This window comes from Garra rufa, chromosome 14 (genome assembly GCF_049309525.1).
Source record: "Garra rufa chromosome 14, GarRuf1.0, whole genome shotgun sequence".
Classification (NCBI taxonomy): domain Eukaryota; kingdom Metazoa; phylum Chordata; class Actinopteri; order Cypriniformes; family Cyprinidae; genus Garra; species Garra rufa.
In genome coordinates, this window is record NC_133374.1 from 5,450,843 (window position 1) to 5,466,431 (window position 15,589).

General features: G+C 36.1%; 1 protein-coding gene across 1 annotated transcript in view; it reads right to left on the reverse strand.

Annotated features, from left to right (window-relative positions):
• Positions 1 to 9,687: 9,687 nt before the first annotated feature.
• The window catches only part of LOC141285263 (metabotropic glutamate receptor 5-like), an 18,767-nt gene continuing 12,865 nt past the window's right edge, over positions 9,688 to 15,589 (reverse strand). Inside the window, exons 7-8 of the mRNA XM_073818298.1 lie at positions 14,595 to 15,534; positions 9,688 to 10,636 (exon numbers count right to left, since the gene is read on the reverse strand). Of these exons, the coding sequence (XP_073674399.1) occupies positions 9,688 to 10,636; positions 14,595 to 15,534 (1,889 nt within the window). The remainder of the gene's footprint in view (positions 10,637 to 14,594; positions 15,535 to 15,589) is intronic.

Sequence of the window (15,589 nt, forward strand, 5' to 3'; positions counted from 1 at the left end):
ATAAGTTGAAAATTAGAACTTTTAATCATGATACAAACAAAAATGCTACACACATTTTCGTATGAGCAGTTTTTTTTATTTAAATTTGATCTGACTTTAGCATTGTGAAATGTTTTTTTTTTTTAATATATATAAAAATGTCATACTGTGTTTTCATCATAAAATGATGTACAATAACAGTTGCAGTGCTGCAAAACTATTAACTTTTTACCACAACAAGAAAAGTAATGTACAGTAAAAGAATTCCTAGATTTAGTCATTATACTTTTATAAATAATTGAAACCGCATTTAAAAAAAAAAAAATGAAGTTAACATGTTAACTACATTTGCTAGTAACATGATTAGCAACAAGCTATCTACATGTTAATCATCTAATCTACCCAAATTTTACAATTTCAAGCTTTTATAACTGCTTTAAACTTTTAGGCCAGACTTTCTTAAACCAACCTAAAGTTTGTCTTTACAAACTTTTTTTAATTTAGTTTTAGTTTTGAGGTATCTTAAAGGTATGGTTCACTCAAAAATGAAGATTGGCTGGAAATGTACTCATCCGCAGGCCATCCAAGATATAGATGAGTTTGTTTCTTCCTCAGATTTGAAGACATTTAGCACTCCATCATTTGCTCACCAATGGATGCTCTTCAGTGAATGGGTGCCGTCAGAATGAGAGTCCAAACAGCTGATAAATACATCACAATAATCCACAAGTAATCCACACCACTCCAGTCCATCAGTTAATGTCTTGTGAAGCCAAAATCTGTGTGTTTGTAAGAAACAAAGGCATTATTAAGACATTTTAACATTAAACCTTAACTTCTGGCCAAAATATGAGTCCATACTCCATAATAACACTTCCTCCAGTGAAAAGTCCATCCTTAGTTGTCTTCTTTTATTTAGAACTGTTTTTAGGACTGTTTCACTGTACTTTGGATCACATAAATGCAGGCTTGGTGAGCAGAAGAAACTTTAAAAAACATTGAAAATCTCACTGTTCAAATACTTTTGACTGGTAGTATATTTTCAATACATTTTAATCCGCCCAAAGTCAGCCAAATATAGCCTTCCATCTAAAGGTCTGGACAATAACATATATGTGACCCTGGACCACAAAACCAGTCATAAGGTTAAATTTTTTACAAAACCGAGATGTATAGATCAAATGAAAGCTCAATGAATAAGCTTTCTATTGATGTATGATGTATTGTTAGGATAGGACAATATTTGGCCGAGTTACAGCTATTTTAAATCTGGAATCTGAGGGTGTAAAAAAATCTAAATACTGAGAAAATCACCTTTAAAGTTCTCCAAATTAAGTTATTAACAATGCATATTACTAATAAAAAATTAGATTTTGATATATTTACAGTAGGAATTTTACAAAAAATCTTCATGGAACATGATCTTTACTTAATTTCCTAATGATTTTTGGCATAAAAGAAAAATCAATAATCTTGACCCATACTATGTATTTTTGGCTATTGCTACAAATATACCCCAGCGACTTAAGACTGGTTTTGTGGTCCAGGGTCACATATGAGTTATATCTGTGTTTATAAAGTTCAAATCCATTAACAGTGTTGAATCTTTTCCAATGGCTACAGGCGACGTCCTTCATGTCAACACAATATCAATCCTCCTCCACAGAGAGAAATCTTTCAAATATTGTCCTTCACTTCCTCTGAGCATTTTGGTTTATTGATGTATTTCATGAATGCTTTAGATTTGTCAAGTCTGACTGGAGTCAAAAAAAAAAAAAAAAAAACTAAATGATAATACATGAGCAAAGAGAAGCCACCGTTTTTTTAAAGATGCCAAACAAGTCTTTAAAAGAGAATGAAAAGCAGATAATGGAACTACCGCCCACTTCTACACAAGCCCATGTGTGCATGTGTGGGGGTGAGAGCAAGACATTTGTTGGAGTGATGGAAAATTATACTGACACACTTTCATTCATATGTTCATCAGTCTGCTGCCGCTTCAGAGTTTCGAGTATTTTTCTGCAGAATTGAAACTATTCTTACGCAAATTGTCGAATGCAATTCAGTGCAACAATTTACGTGAGAATGGTTGCATGAACAATTCGCACACAAATGTATTCTGCTGGTGTGTGATGAATGAGGCTCATTGCGGAGGCTGGTGGTTGTGAGCTCTGATACAGCCAAATACAATAACAGACAACGGCGTCGTATTAAACCAGTCAGCCAATAATAACAGATTAAACTGGAGCAGATTCACATTTGCTAGCTTATGCTGATCCATATAAAGTGGAATATCTCTGACTCAAACAAAACGGTAATGCACATTTACTGTATAGAAGATGATTTAGTGTTTTACACATGCTTTGATTATCATACAGTATAATATAGTCATTTTGACTTATTAACGTGTTTATTTGCTCAAACAGTAGAGGGTCATGGGTATGATTCCCAGGGAATGGATAGCAATACACTGTAAGTTGCTTTGTATAAAAGCATCTGCCAAATGTATAAATGTATATAACTGTGTGCCATGAACAAAAAAACTTAAACTTATTTCATTAATTCATATCTAATAAGTATAAAATTTAGGCTAAACAAGCATATTTTATTTGTTAAAATAGACGTTTACATCTAAATAATCTTACAATTATATTTTTTTAGTCGGAATTCTGAGTTTACACCTTGCAATTCTGACTTTTTTTGGAATTCTGAGTTTACATCTTGCAATTCTGACTGTTGGAATTCTGAGTTTACATCTCACAATTCAGATTTTTTTTCTCAAAATTTCGAGTTTACAGTTTTGCAGTTTGGACAATTCTGAGTTTACATCTTGGAATTGTTACTTTCATTGTCAGAATTCTGAGTTTACATCTCAATTCTGACTGTCAGAATTCTGAGTTTACAGTCTTGCAATTCTGACTTTTTTTGGAATTCTGAGTTTACATCTCACAATTCAGTTTTTTTTATCAGAATTCTGAGTTTACAGTTTTAAAATTCTGACTTTTTTGGAATTCTTAGTTTACATCTCACAATTCAGATTTTTTATTTATTTATTTTTTTGTCAGAATTCTGAGTTTACAGTTTTGCAAATTGAACTTTCATTGTTTACACCTCACAATTTTGACTTGTATTGATGGAATTCTGAGTTTACATCTCACAGTCTTGACTGTCAGAATTTATGTCAGAGTTTATGTCTTGCAATTCTGACTTGTTTGTTGGAATTCTGAGTTTACAGTCTTGAAATTCAGTTTTTTTTGGAATTCTGAGGTTACATCTCACAATTCAGATTTTTTTTTTTGTCAGATTTCTGAGTTTACAGTTTTGCAATTCGGACTTTCATTGTTTACACCTCGCAATTTTGACTTATACTGATGGAATTCTGAATTTACACCTTGCAATTCTGACTTTTTTGTCAGAATCCTGAGTTTACATCTCGCAATTTTGACTTGTTGGAATTCTAAATTTACAGTTTTGCAATTCTGAATTTTTTTCAGAATTCTGAGTTTACATCTCACAATTCAGATTTTTTTTTTGGTGAGAATTATGAGTTTACAGTACTGCATTCCTGACTTTTTTTGTCGGAATTCTGAGTTTACATTTCACAATTCTGACTTTTTTGTCAGAATCCTGAGTTTACATCTTGCAATTTTGACTTGCTGGAATTCTGAGTTTACAGTTTTGCAATTCTGACTTTTATTGGTGGCATTCTGAGTTTACAGCTCGCAATTGTGACTTTTTGTTGGAATTCTGAGTTTACATCTCACAATTATGACTTTTATTGTCAGCATTTTGAGTTTACAGCTCGCAAACTTGACTTATCTGAGTTTTTTTGTTGGAATCCTAAGTTTAGAATTCCAACAAACAAACAAAACAAAAAAAACAAGTTACAAAGGCTTTCCCAAGTAGGAGAAGTTGCCTCAACAAAGTGATGAATTCTCAGAGACGGGTGCATTTATTTCATGTTTTTAATAATGATTGGAAAGATTTCATACCACACCACAACGGTTTCCATGTCAAGAAAAGGGGGAAATATTTTTATACAGCCGTAAGCATTTTCTCACATTTTTATTTTCCCCACAAAGCTGCAAGAAACTGGAATATCAACAAATGTCAACAAAAGTCATCTGCAGTACCACATCAATGATGATCAACATCCTACAGAATCTCTACATCAGAGAATCAGCAAACACAACTCCCAATATAGATATAGATATAGATATAGATATAGATATAACAAAAATAGAACCGATCACTTGAGAGTAAAGAATCATACACAAATAGATGTTAGCACTTGAGATGGAGTCACAGAGTCGCTTTCGTCCTTCGGTCACGAACCTGTGCGACACATTCAGCCTGAACGCTAAACGATTGCGTTTCACCACTAATAAAAGATCCTGTGTACTCCAGCAAGCATGAAAATGTAGCAAAATGTAAACATCAATGTGAGTCTAATGTAGGCAGCAACATTGACATTCAACCCAGAGCTCCTACAAATGTACCAAATGTATCTGTCATGTTCATAAACCCACTTAATGAAGAGAAACTCACAAACAGAAACGAAAGAAAAAGGAGAGATTGCCTTCGAGGGGCAGATTTATTAATATTTCACAGGGTCTTTCAAGCATCGTGTTTTTGATCTCGCCGAATGAAATTTAAGCCTATCCTGACAAACCGCAGCTGCTTCCTAATGTCGCGCAATAAATCTGAATAATCTCTCCGGCTGTTCCTGTGTACCTGTAGCAAAAATACTAAAGCCTATTACCAAATGACACGCACGTTATAGATCATCTGGAATATTACACAGATTTATGATTCTATATAGGACCCTGATATATATTAGAAAAGTAAACAAAGAGAAAGGATGAATTACGCTGACCACAGTATTTTCTCAGAGGAAATAGCCATTTAGCAAAATGGCGGTGACAAGATTTTAAAACTGTATTCCTTCCATCATCTTAATGTTCGATACATAGAAAACACAATTGCACTTTCTCTGTTATATTACATCAGCAGTCCGTTCATCTAATGCTGTCCGAACCAGGCACAACCTGACAGGTTTCAGTGACAAATGATTTGTCTGCTCCACAATCACAGAAGGTATTTGATACCAAATATATAGCTATACGTAGAAGAATTTTTGGATCATTGAGATAGAAAGTGAGACTTACCTGATGAGACCATTTTATTATTGTTTTCGCCCCTAAAAAAAAAGATTTTAAAACGTAATTTCAACTTTCTGTCTCAAAATTAGTTTATATCTCACAATTCTGACTATTTTCCCTCAAATTTTGAGTTAACATTTCGCAATTATTTTTTTATCAGAATTGTTTATATCTTGCAATTCTGATTATGTCACAATTCTGAGTTTACATCTCATTATTCTGATTTATTTCTTGGAATTCTGAGTTTACATCCTGCAGTTCTGACTTTTGTGGGAATTCTAAGATTACATTTTGCAATTCTGACTTTTTTCCCATTGGAATTCTGAGTTTACATTTTGGAATTCTGAATTTAGATCTTGCAATTATTTTTTCCTAGAATTTTAAGTATACATGTCTGAATTCTGACTTTTTTTCCTCAGAATTATGAGTTTACTTCATGGAGTTCTGACTTTTATTGTCGGAATTCTGAGTTTTCATCTTGCATTTTGGACTTTTTTTTTTTTTTAAAGAATGCTGAGTTTACATCTTTCAATTTCAATTTTAGTTTACATTCGCAATTCTGTTTATTTTTGTTGGAATTCTCAGTTTACGTCTTGCAATTTTGACATTTATGGATGGAATTCTAAGTTTATATTTTGGAATTCTGACTTTTTTGTCGGAATTCTGAGTTTACATCTAGCAATACTGACATTTACTGATAGAATTCTGAGTTTACATTTCGGAATTCTGACTTTTTGTCGGAATTCTAAGTTTACATCTTTCAATTCTGTCTATATGTCGGAATTCTGAGTTTACATCTTGCATTTTGGACTTTTTTTTAAAGAATGCTGAGTTTACATCTTTCAATTTCAATTTTAGTTTACATTCGCAATTCTGATTATTTTTGTTGGAATTCTCCGTTTACGTCTTGCAATTTTGACATTTATGGATGGAATTCTAAGTTTATATTTTGGAATTCTGACTTTTTTGTCGGAATTCTGAGTTTACATCTAGCAATACTGACATTTACTGATAGAATTCTGAGTTTACATCGCGCAATTCTGACTTTTTGTCGGAATTCTGAGTTTACATCTTGCAATTCTGACGTTTACAGATGTAATTCTAAGTTTACATTTCGGAATTCTGACTTTTTTGACGCAATTCTGAGTTTACATCTCACTTTATTTTTTTTTTGGTCAGAATTTGAGTTTACATCTCGCAATTCTGATTATTTGTTGTCGGAATTCTGAGTATACATTCACAATTCAGAGGTTTTTTGTCAGAATTCTGAGTTTACATCTCGCAATTCTGATTATTTTTGTTGCAATTCTGCAATTAACTGACTTTTTTGTTGGAATTTTCGAGTTACATCTCACAATTCTGAGTTGTTGTTTTTTGTCGGAAATTCTGAGTTTATATCTTGCAATTCTGATTATTTTTGTTGCAATTCTGAAGTTTACATTTTGGAATTCTGACTCTTTTTGTTGGAAAAAAAGTTTTCAGTTTTGCCACTGAAACTTTTCTTTCTTAGAATTGTGATTTTATGTCTTTATATTACAATTCTGAGATTATATCATCCAATTATAACATTTTTTTTCTCAGAATTGTTAGAAAAATTCGGAATTGTGAAACACAAACTTAGAATTGTGAGAGAAAAAAAAATCACAATTACTTTTACCCACCCGTGACAGAAATAAGCTTTTATACTTTATCGTGTTGTGTCTGGTTAGGAGGCTGTTTACACCGGAAGTGACCGTCATGATTTATCATCATATACTTATTATTATAATGTTAGTATTGCTACAACATATAGTTAGCTGGCTTTTATATAACTGTCGGTACTTATTTAAATATATAACAAATAAAATTCATAAAACAGCGTTAATTCAAAAGCACAATATTTTCGAACAAAACTGTATTTCAGGTGGATGGGGATTATAAAGTGTCTGAAGCAGATGTGCAGATTTCATTGATTTTAATGCGACCAATCTAGTTTTAATGCGTTTCTGGTGTAGACGCGTCCTGAATCCCCTGAAATATGACGTCAGAGACGGAGGAAGATTTCTCATTCACAGAAAGAAGTTTCAAAATGATTAGAAAACTCGATGTAGCACAAGTATTGTCTAAAGCCGATGTGCTTTGTATGCGTATGGTTTGTATTGCTTTGAGTCCCGAAGTCTGGTATATTTAGAATATATATTTATAATATATAAAAAGAATACTCATCACCATAAAAACGATTCATATCATGTTACGAAAAACACACATTTCGGCCCTTCACCCTCCCCTCCCCCCTTTGGCACTAAAAGCTCTATTAAGATAAATATTACTTGTAAATTTCACTTTTTTGTTTTTCATATAATTGCTAGACACTTGAGTAGCCTCACATTCATCTAAGCACGGTCTGTACACAAGAGAATGGTAAGAAAAGACATCTTTAGACTCGTAAAATCCTCTGTTATTTCATCCTCGTGTAATCCGTGTAAAATTACTGCAATTGTTCAGGTTTGACAATAAGTCACTGTTAAAACTTTACTAGACTTGTTGCTGTGCGCATGCCCTTGATATTTACACAATAAACATGATTAATCAAAATGATTAGAATGGCTTCATGGTGAACTCATAACTCATATTCTTTATGATTCAAAATCTAATAGATAAAACAGAATGATAGAATGATAGATAGATAGATAGATAGATAGATAGATAGATAGATAGATAGATAGATAGATAGATAGATAGATAGATAGATAGATAGATAGATAGATAGATAGATAGCTCGCTCTTCAGGAATAGAAACTATTCAGATACATCTTTAAGTTTATATGAAAAAGTCCTTCTGCTAGAGAAAAGTATCATTTAAACTTAACATGAAATGTCATATGCAACCCAATGTTTTTCTCTAATGTGACATAATTTGTAAATTGTTTCAGAGCCAGAACAAGTTATTTTTCTTTGTAATAACGTGCACAGATTAATTGTTTAAAATAACACCAGGAACATGTATTAAGTATCAGGGTGCATTTTTGTTCCATGTTGACTTTGGGACTGGACCTAAATGTTGTTCATTGAATGATTTGATTTGATTCAACTCACTGATAAACTACAGTGAACTAGTTTATTAGGGGTCATATGATGTGAAGTGTCATGGTATTATTATCATCTGATACCATTACTGTATCATGGTACCACAACAATTTGGCAAGGAGTTTGGTCCCACAATTAAATATACACACACACACACAAAAAAAAACAGATGAATCTCATGAAGTCATGTTTAGGTTACATTCCAAAAAAAAAAAAAAAAAAATTAAATTAATAAAATAAAAATTTAAATTAATAAATAAATAAAATAATGCATGCATCCATACATACATACATTAATTAATTAATAGAAATGATTAACTGCATGACTGAATGAATAAAAAAAACTAAATGAATAATAAAATAAAATAAATAAAATAACTAAATTAATAATAAAATAAATTAATAATAAAATAAAATAAATAAAATAATTAATACAATTAATTTATGTATTTATTCACAAATAAATAAATCTATTCCATTTATCTATTCCAAACTAAAATTAAATTAATAAATTATAAATAAATAAATAAACAAACAAACCAATTCAAATAAATAAATAAATACATATTTTGCCTAAAGGAGGTTAAGCCTATTTAAAGATAATTGCAGTTGCTTTCATGTATTTTCAATTAGTGACCCCATATTAAAATAATAAACAATTAATGATAAAAAAAAACTAAATTATTAATGGTTCTAAAATACATTCTGTTTTAGATTATTAATTGATTGATTGATTTATTGATTAAATGAATGAATGAATGGACTATTAGAAATATAATCTTAACAGGTTCTTAAGATTCACCTATATATGTTCTGTTCCTGAAAAACGCCAGGGAGAATGATGGGAAGAAACTAGAAGAATAAGGACAATGACTGAGGTGTCTGAATGTCGGTCTGTTTGCTCTCTCACGCTGTCCTGTGGTACATCAAACAAAGCACTTTGTTCAAAGATTGCGTCTGAATCTCGGAAAGCATCGGGGACGTCACCTCGTACTCTTCAATTTTCAATTATTACAGCGCACCCAGCAGTCATGTACGAGATTAAGCAACATTTAATTATACAGGCTTTTCCCTTTGCTGCCGTGCCTTTTTCCAGCCCTTAATAATCTCAATGATTTGACGATGAACATAGCAAAAAGGCTCATAATGTCCGTGTATGGGTGTTCTTTCACCCCCGTCCCGTTGGGGGCACAACAACATATTATAGTCCTCATAGAAACAGCACTAATTAGATGAAAGCCATGTTTGTTTAAGGCCACTACCAAAATAGACCAACGGAACGCCAACTAGACGAACGATTAGACACCGTTGTGATTCTACTGCAGGTCTGATGTCAGAGATATTCCTCCACAAGGGGCGCCAACGCCCAGTTTTGCATTGGTCCGAAGGTGAGAACATGTAAACACACACACTCGAGCAGTGTCCGTCTCCGCCGAGGTGAATCATGCCATTCGGCGCTCCGTTCTTCCATCTACTGTCCTCATAACGAAGACGAACTCTGGCTGTAGTGTCGGAGCACCAGGCACTCGTATTTTGAGATGGGCGGAAGAGTGGACGTTTCGGTATCTGAAGTGGGAGAACTCGGCGAGCCGCTACCCGACCCAACGGAGTCCCTGAATGGGGAGGGCGGAGTCAGCGCTAGCAGTTCCTCAAGCTCCTGCTGATTGGGCGGCGACTCCAGAGCTGAGGACACGCCTCCCTTTAGCTCCTTCCCACTAGTTGTGGGCGACGTTTTGAGTCGTGTCGAAGCGGAAAGTGGGCAGGGAGGGGCGGGGCGTCCCACGTTAGACTCCACCGGAGGGAGGGGTTGGATTTCGGCGTAGGTGGTCATAGTGGTCGGCATGGAAATCTCTCGGGACAGGCGGTAGGACGGAGGGCAGCACGGTTCCACGGTGTGGGTGTGTGCAGATGCACTGGTGGGCAAACCAACAGCGCCTCCTGGAGGAGAACTGGTGAGCATCATGCTGTTAAGCTCGCTGATGTTAGCGGTGAAACGGTTCACCACGCAGCTAATCTGCTCCATCAGAGAGCCCTGCGATGCACTTCCACCGCCGTTGCTGCGGTGCGGAGGCTGACACATGTATGTAGAGACGCTCATGACTTGGGAATCACCAGGGCCAGCGCTCTGGGATAATGCGATGCTCGCTCTCTGGGTCACGGTGCTGATCGGTGAGGGTGTGTGGGGCCGGTAGGTGATGGGGTAGCGCTCCTCTGCTTCGGTGACTTCATAGAGCATCTTGTTGTTACTGTTGTCGGTGTTGATGTCGCTGCCTCCGCAATAGCGTCCCTCGGACGTTTTGGAGAAAGGTTTGATCACGGCCGTCTGGTTGCTTTCGCGCTTCTTAATGTGGAAGGAGAGACGCTGCCACAGGTGGCCGCCTTTGGAACTGCACTCATTCTGGGCCCAAGTCACCGACTTCCCATTGGAACTGAAACGGCAATCAAATGATATTTACAGTTAAATATTGTCCACATCTTGCAATTCTGAGTTTTTGCAATTCTGTTTTTTGGAATTCTGAGTTTATGTCTCACAAATCTGACTTTTTTGTCAGAATTCTAAATTTACATCTCGAAATTCTGTTTTTCGGAATTCTGAGTTTACATCTTGCAATTTTGACTTTTTGTGATTCAGATTTTTTGTCGGAATTTTGAGTTTACATCTCACAATTCTGACTGTTTTGTCGGAATTCTGAGTTTACATCTAACAATTCTGACTTTTTGTGATTCTGATTTTTTTTATTGGAATTCTGAGTTTACATCTCACAATTTGGACTGTTTTTTGGAAATCTGAGTTTACATCTCGCAATTCTGACTTTTCGCGATTCTGACAGTTTTTCGAAATTCTAAGTTTACATCTCACAATTCTGACTTTTTGTCGGAATTCTGAGTTTACATCTTGCAATTTGGAATTTTTGTAATTCGGAATTTTTTAATCAGAATTCTGAGTGTACAAAATTATATTTACAGTTAAATATTGTCAATATCTGTGTATCTATGCATTTTGTGAACAGAGATTATGTGGTAAACACTCTGGCAGTGTGAGCAGACACGCTAAATACATTCATTCCTATAATCACAGGTCGTCTAAGGTAAACACTCTCTATTTATGGATGTCAATAACTTAACAGCCCCATCATTACCGCACAAACAAGACGTGCACTCAGTGTCATGACAACAGCAGAGCGACTCTCACTTTCAGAGAACCGAAGCTTAAAACCTGAATTTACCAATTGTTAAAAGGATAATTCAGCCAAAAAAGAAATTTGATATTTATCTGCAGGGGATCCAAGATGTAGGTGGCTTTGTTTCCTCAGTAGAACACAAATGAAGATGTTTAACTGTTGCAGTCTGTCAGTCATATAATGGCAGTCACGGATTTGAGAGTGAAAAACATACAAAGACAAAACCAAATTAAACCGTGGCGATACATTTAAGTCTTTACACACAAAACAATCGAGCCTGACCCTGATTGACTGAAGTTATGGTTGCTTGCTCTTCGTCAGTTGCCGGCTGTTGTGAATGAGCTCAGGGCAGTTGGACATTGCAGTGGATCAGAGGTAAAAAAAATTATATAAATACTGTTCAGTTTCTTGCACAGACCAGTTGTTTCATGTGTTAAGACCTCAATGTATCGTCACAAGCCACAGGGTTTCATTTGGTTTTGTCTGTGTATATTTTTTTACTCTCAAAGCCGTGGGTACCATTAATTGCCATTATATGACTGACAGACCGCAACGGTTTGAGTTAAAAATCTTTGTTTATGTTCTACCGAAGAAACAAAGTCACTTACATCTTGGATGCCCTGGGGTAAGCAGATAAACATCAAATTTTAATTTTTGGGTGAACTATCCCTCTAACACTATCCTTTCACTACTATGAATGCACCTGTTTCCTTTAGGAAATTCGAATCTAGGCTTTCAGAAAAAAGGTAAAAAAGCTGTCAAAATGACATTTAGCTACCTATTGTACCTTGATGATATGTAACACTGTAAGTTGTAAATTGTGCATTAGAAAACCCATGACACACAACAAAAACTAATTTTTTGTCAAAATTCTGAGTTTACACCTCACAATTCTGACTGTTTGCGATTCAGATTTTTTTTGTCAGAATTTTGAGTTTACATCTCGCAATTCTGACTTTTTGTCAGGATTCTGAGTTTACATCTCGCAATTGTGACATTTTGCGATTCTGGTATTTTTGTCGGAATTCTAAGTTTACATCTCGCAATTCCGACTGTTTTTCAGAATTCTGAGTTTACATCTCGCAATTCCGACTGTTTTTCAGAATTCTGAGTTTACATCTCGCAATTCCGACTGTTTTTCAGAATTCTGAGTTTACATCTCGCAATTCCGACTGTTTTTCCAGAATTTTGAGTTTACATCTCGCAATTCTGACTGTTTTTCAGAATTCTGAGTTTACATCTTGCAATTCTGACTTTTTGTCAGAACTCTGAGTTTACATCTCGCAATTTTGACTTTTTGCTATTCTGGTATTTTTATCGGAATTCTGAAATTACATCTCACAATTCTGACTTTTTGTGATTCTGCTTTTTTTTTGTTGGAATTCTGAGTTTACATATCACAATTTGGACTGTTTTGTGGAATCCTGAGTTTACATCTCACAATTCTGACTTTTTTTTTGGAATTCTGAGTGTACATCTCACAATTCTGACTTTTTTTTGGAATTCTGAGTGTACATCTCACAATTCTGACTGTTTGCGATTCAGATTTTTTTTGTCAGAATTCTGAGTTTACATCTCGCAATTCTGACTTTTTGTCAGGATTCTGAGTTTACAACTTGCAATTCCGACTGTTTTTCAGAATTCTGAGTTTACATCTCGCAATTGTGACATTTTGCGATTCTGGTATTTTTGTCGGAATTCTAAGTTTACATCTCGCAATTCCGACTGTTTTTCAGAATTCTGAGTTTACATCTCGCAATTGTGACATTTTGCGATTCTGGTATTTTTGTCGGAATTCTAAGTTTACATCTCGCAATTCCGACTGTTTTTCAGAATTCTGAGTTTACATCTCGCAATTGTGACATTTTGCGATTCTGGTATTTTTGTCGGAATTCTAAGTTTACATCTCGCAATTCCGACTGTTTTTCAGAATTCTAAGTTTACATCTCGCAATTCCGACTGCTTTTCAGAATTCTGAGTTTACATCTTGCAATTCCGACTGTTTTTCAGAATTCTGAGTTTACATCTCGCAATTCCGACTGTTTTTCCAGAATTTTGAGTTTACATCTCACAATTCTGACTGTTTTTCAGAATTCTGAGTTTACATCTTGCAATTCTGACTTTTTGTCAGAACTCTGAGTTTACATCTCGCAATTGTGACATTTTGCGATTCTGGTATTTTTGTCGGAATTCTAAGTTTACATCTCGCAATTCCGACTGTTTTTCAGAATTCTGAGTTTACATCTCGCAATTCCGACTGTTTTTCAGAATTCTGAGTTTACATCTCGCAATTCCGACTGTTTTTCAGAATTCTGAGTTTACATCTCGCAATTCCGACTGTTTTTCCAGAATTTTGAGTTTACATCTCGCAATTCTGACTGTTTTTCAGAATTCTGAGTTTACATCTTGCAATTCTGACTTTTTGTCAGAACTCTGAGTTTACATCTCGCAATTTTGACTTTTTGCTATTCTGGTATTTTTATCGGAATTCTGAAATTACATCTCACAATTCTGACTTTTTGTGATTCTGCTTTTTTTTTTTGGAATTCTGAGTTTACATATCACAATTTGGACTGTTTTGTGGAATCCTGAGTTTACATCTCACAATTCTGACTTTTTTTTTGGAATTCTGAGTGTACATCTCACAATTCTGACTTTTTTTTGGAATTCTGAGTGTACATCTCACAATTCTGACTTTTTTTTTGGAATTCTGAGTGTACATCTCACAATTCTGACTTTTTTTTGGAATTCTGAGTGTACATCTCACAATTCTGACTTTTTTTTGGAATTCTGAGTGTACATCTCACAATTCTGACTTTTTTTTGGAATTCTGAGTGTACATCTCACAATTCTGACTTTTTTCTTGAAATTCTGAGTTTACATCTCACAATTCTGACTTTTTTCTTGAAATTCTGAATTCAGTTCCCCAAACGGAGTTCCTAGTCCCTGCAGTGCAAACACGCCAAAAAACTTCTGCCAATAGTTCTAGGAACTATGAAAAGATTGCTCTGGTGCAAAAGTCCCCGTTAGTACCTTTGGGGCAGTTTTGGGACTTGTAACCTGAAGGTTGTTGCAGCAAAAATGGCTGGGATGGGATAAATGCAGAGCACAAATTCTGAATATGGGACACCGTACTTGGCTACACGTCACGTCACTTTCACAAAATGGTACCTTGTGAAAAGTATCGGTGCACAATTCAACACACCTGAGCGTCTCTCCCGACGATCCTCGTCTCTTCCATAGATTGACCAGGCTGCTCGACCGACTGGCTGCGGATGATGATTTCCCATCTCCTACATGCATGCGCACTACAGTAGACGTAGTGAATGCGCTGCGAACGTTCCTCTCCGGTTTGGCCAGGATAATGTAAACCTTTGGGACAAACATGCAGCCCAGAGCCACGGTGGCGCTCAGGCTGACGGAGAAACACATGGTGATGGTCTTGTAGTTTGAGCCGAAGTAAATGGGCACAAAGGCCAGCCAGATGATGCAGGTGGTGTACATGGTAAAGGCGATGTACTTCGCTTCATTAAAATTGGCGGGAACGTTGCGTGTCTTGAAGGCGTAGAAGGTGCAGCTCATGATGAGGAGGCCGTTGTATCCCAGGGGTGCCACTACGCCTAGATTGGTGGTGTGGCAGATGAGGTTGACCTCGCGGATGGAGGGATAGTCGTGGATGACGTCGGGAGGCTCCATCAGGAAGAGTGCCACGATGATGCCCAGCTGCAGGAGGATCAGTAGGAAGGCGATCACCAGCTGGGCGCAGGCGCTCATGAAACGAGGCTTCTTGGTGCAGATTTTCTTTTTGCTGCCAGCCAAGATTCGAGCAATGCGGTTGGTCTTGGTGACGAGGGCTGAGTAGCTCATGGCGGGCGATAAGCCGATGCCCAGCCGCTGCAGGTAGCAGTAGATGACGTGCGGTTTAGCGATGAGACAGAAGGTGCACAGGTAGCCCAGACAGATGCCCGCTAGAATGATGTAGCACAGCTCACGACTGGACGACTTCACCACCGGAGTGTCGCGGTAGATGATGAAGATGGAGGTGACGAAGAACGTGGCCATCAGGCCCAAGCAGGCAAAGACCACGGCCGCGATAGGTTCGGGGTCACCCCACATCAAAAACTTCACTGGGATGGGGTCACAGCCTGGAACAAATGAAGAAAAGGAGAATTAGTGGTGCCTTTTTTAGATACTTGTGAT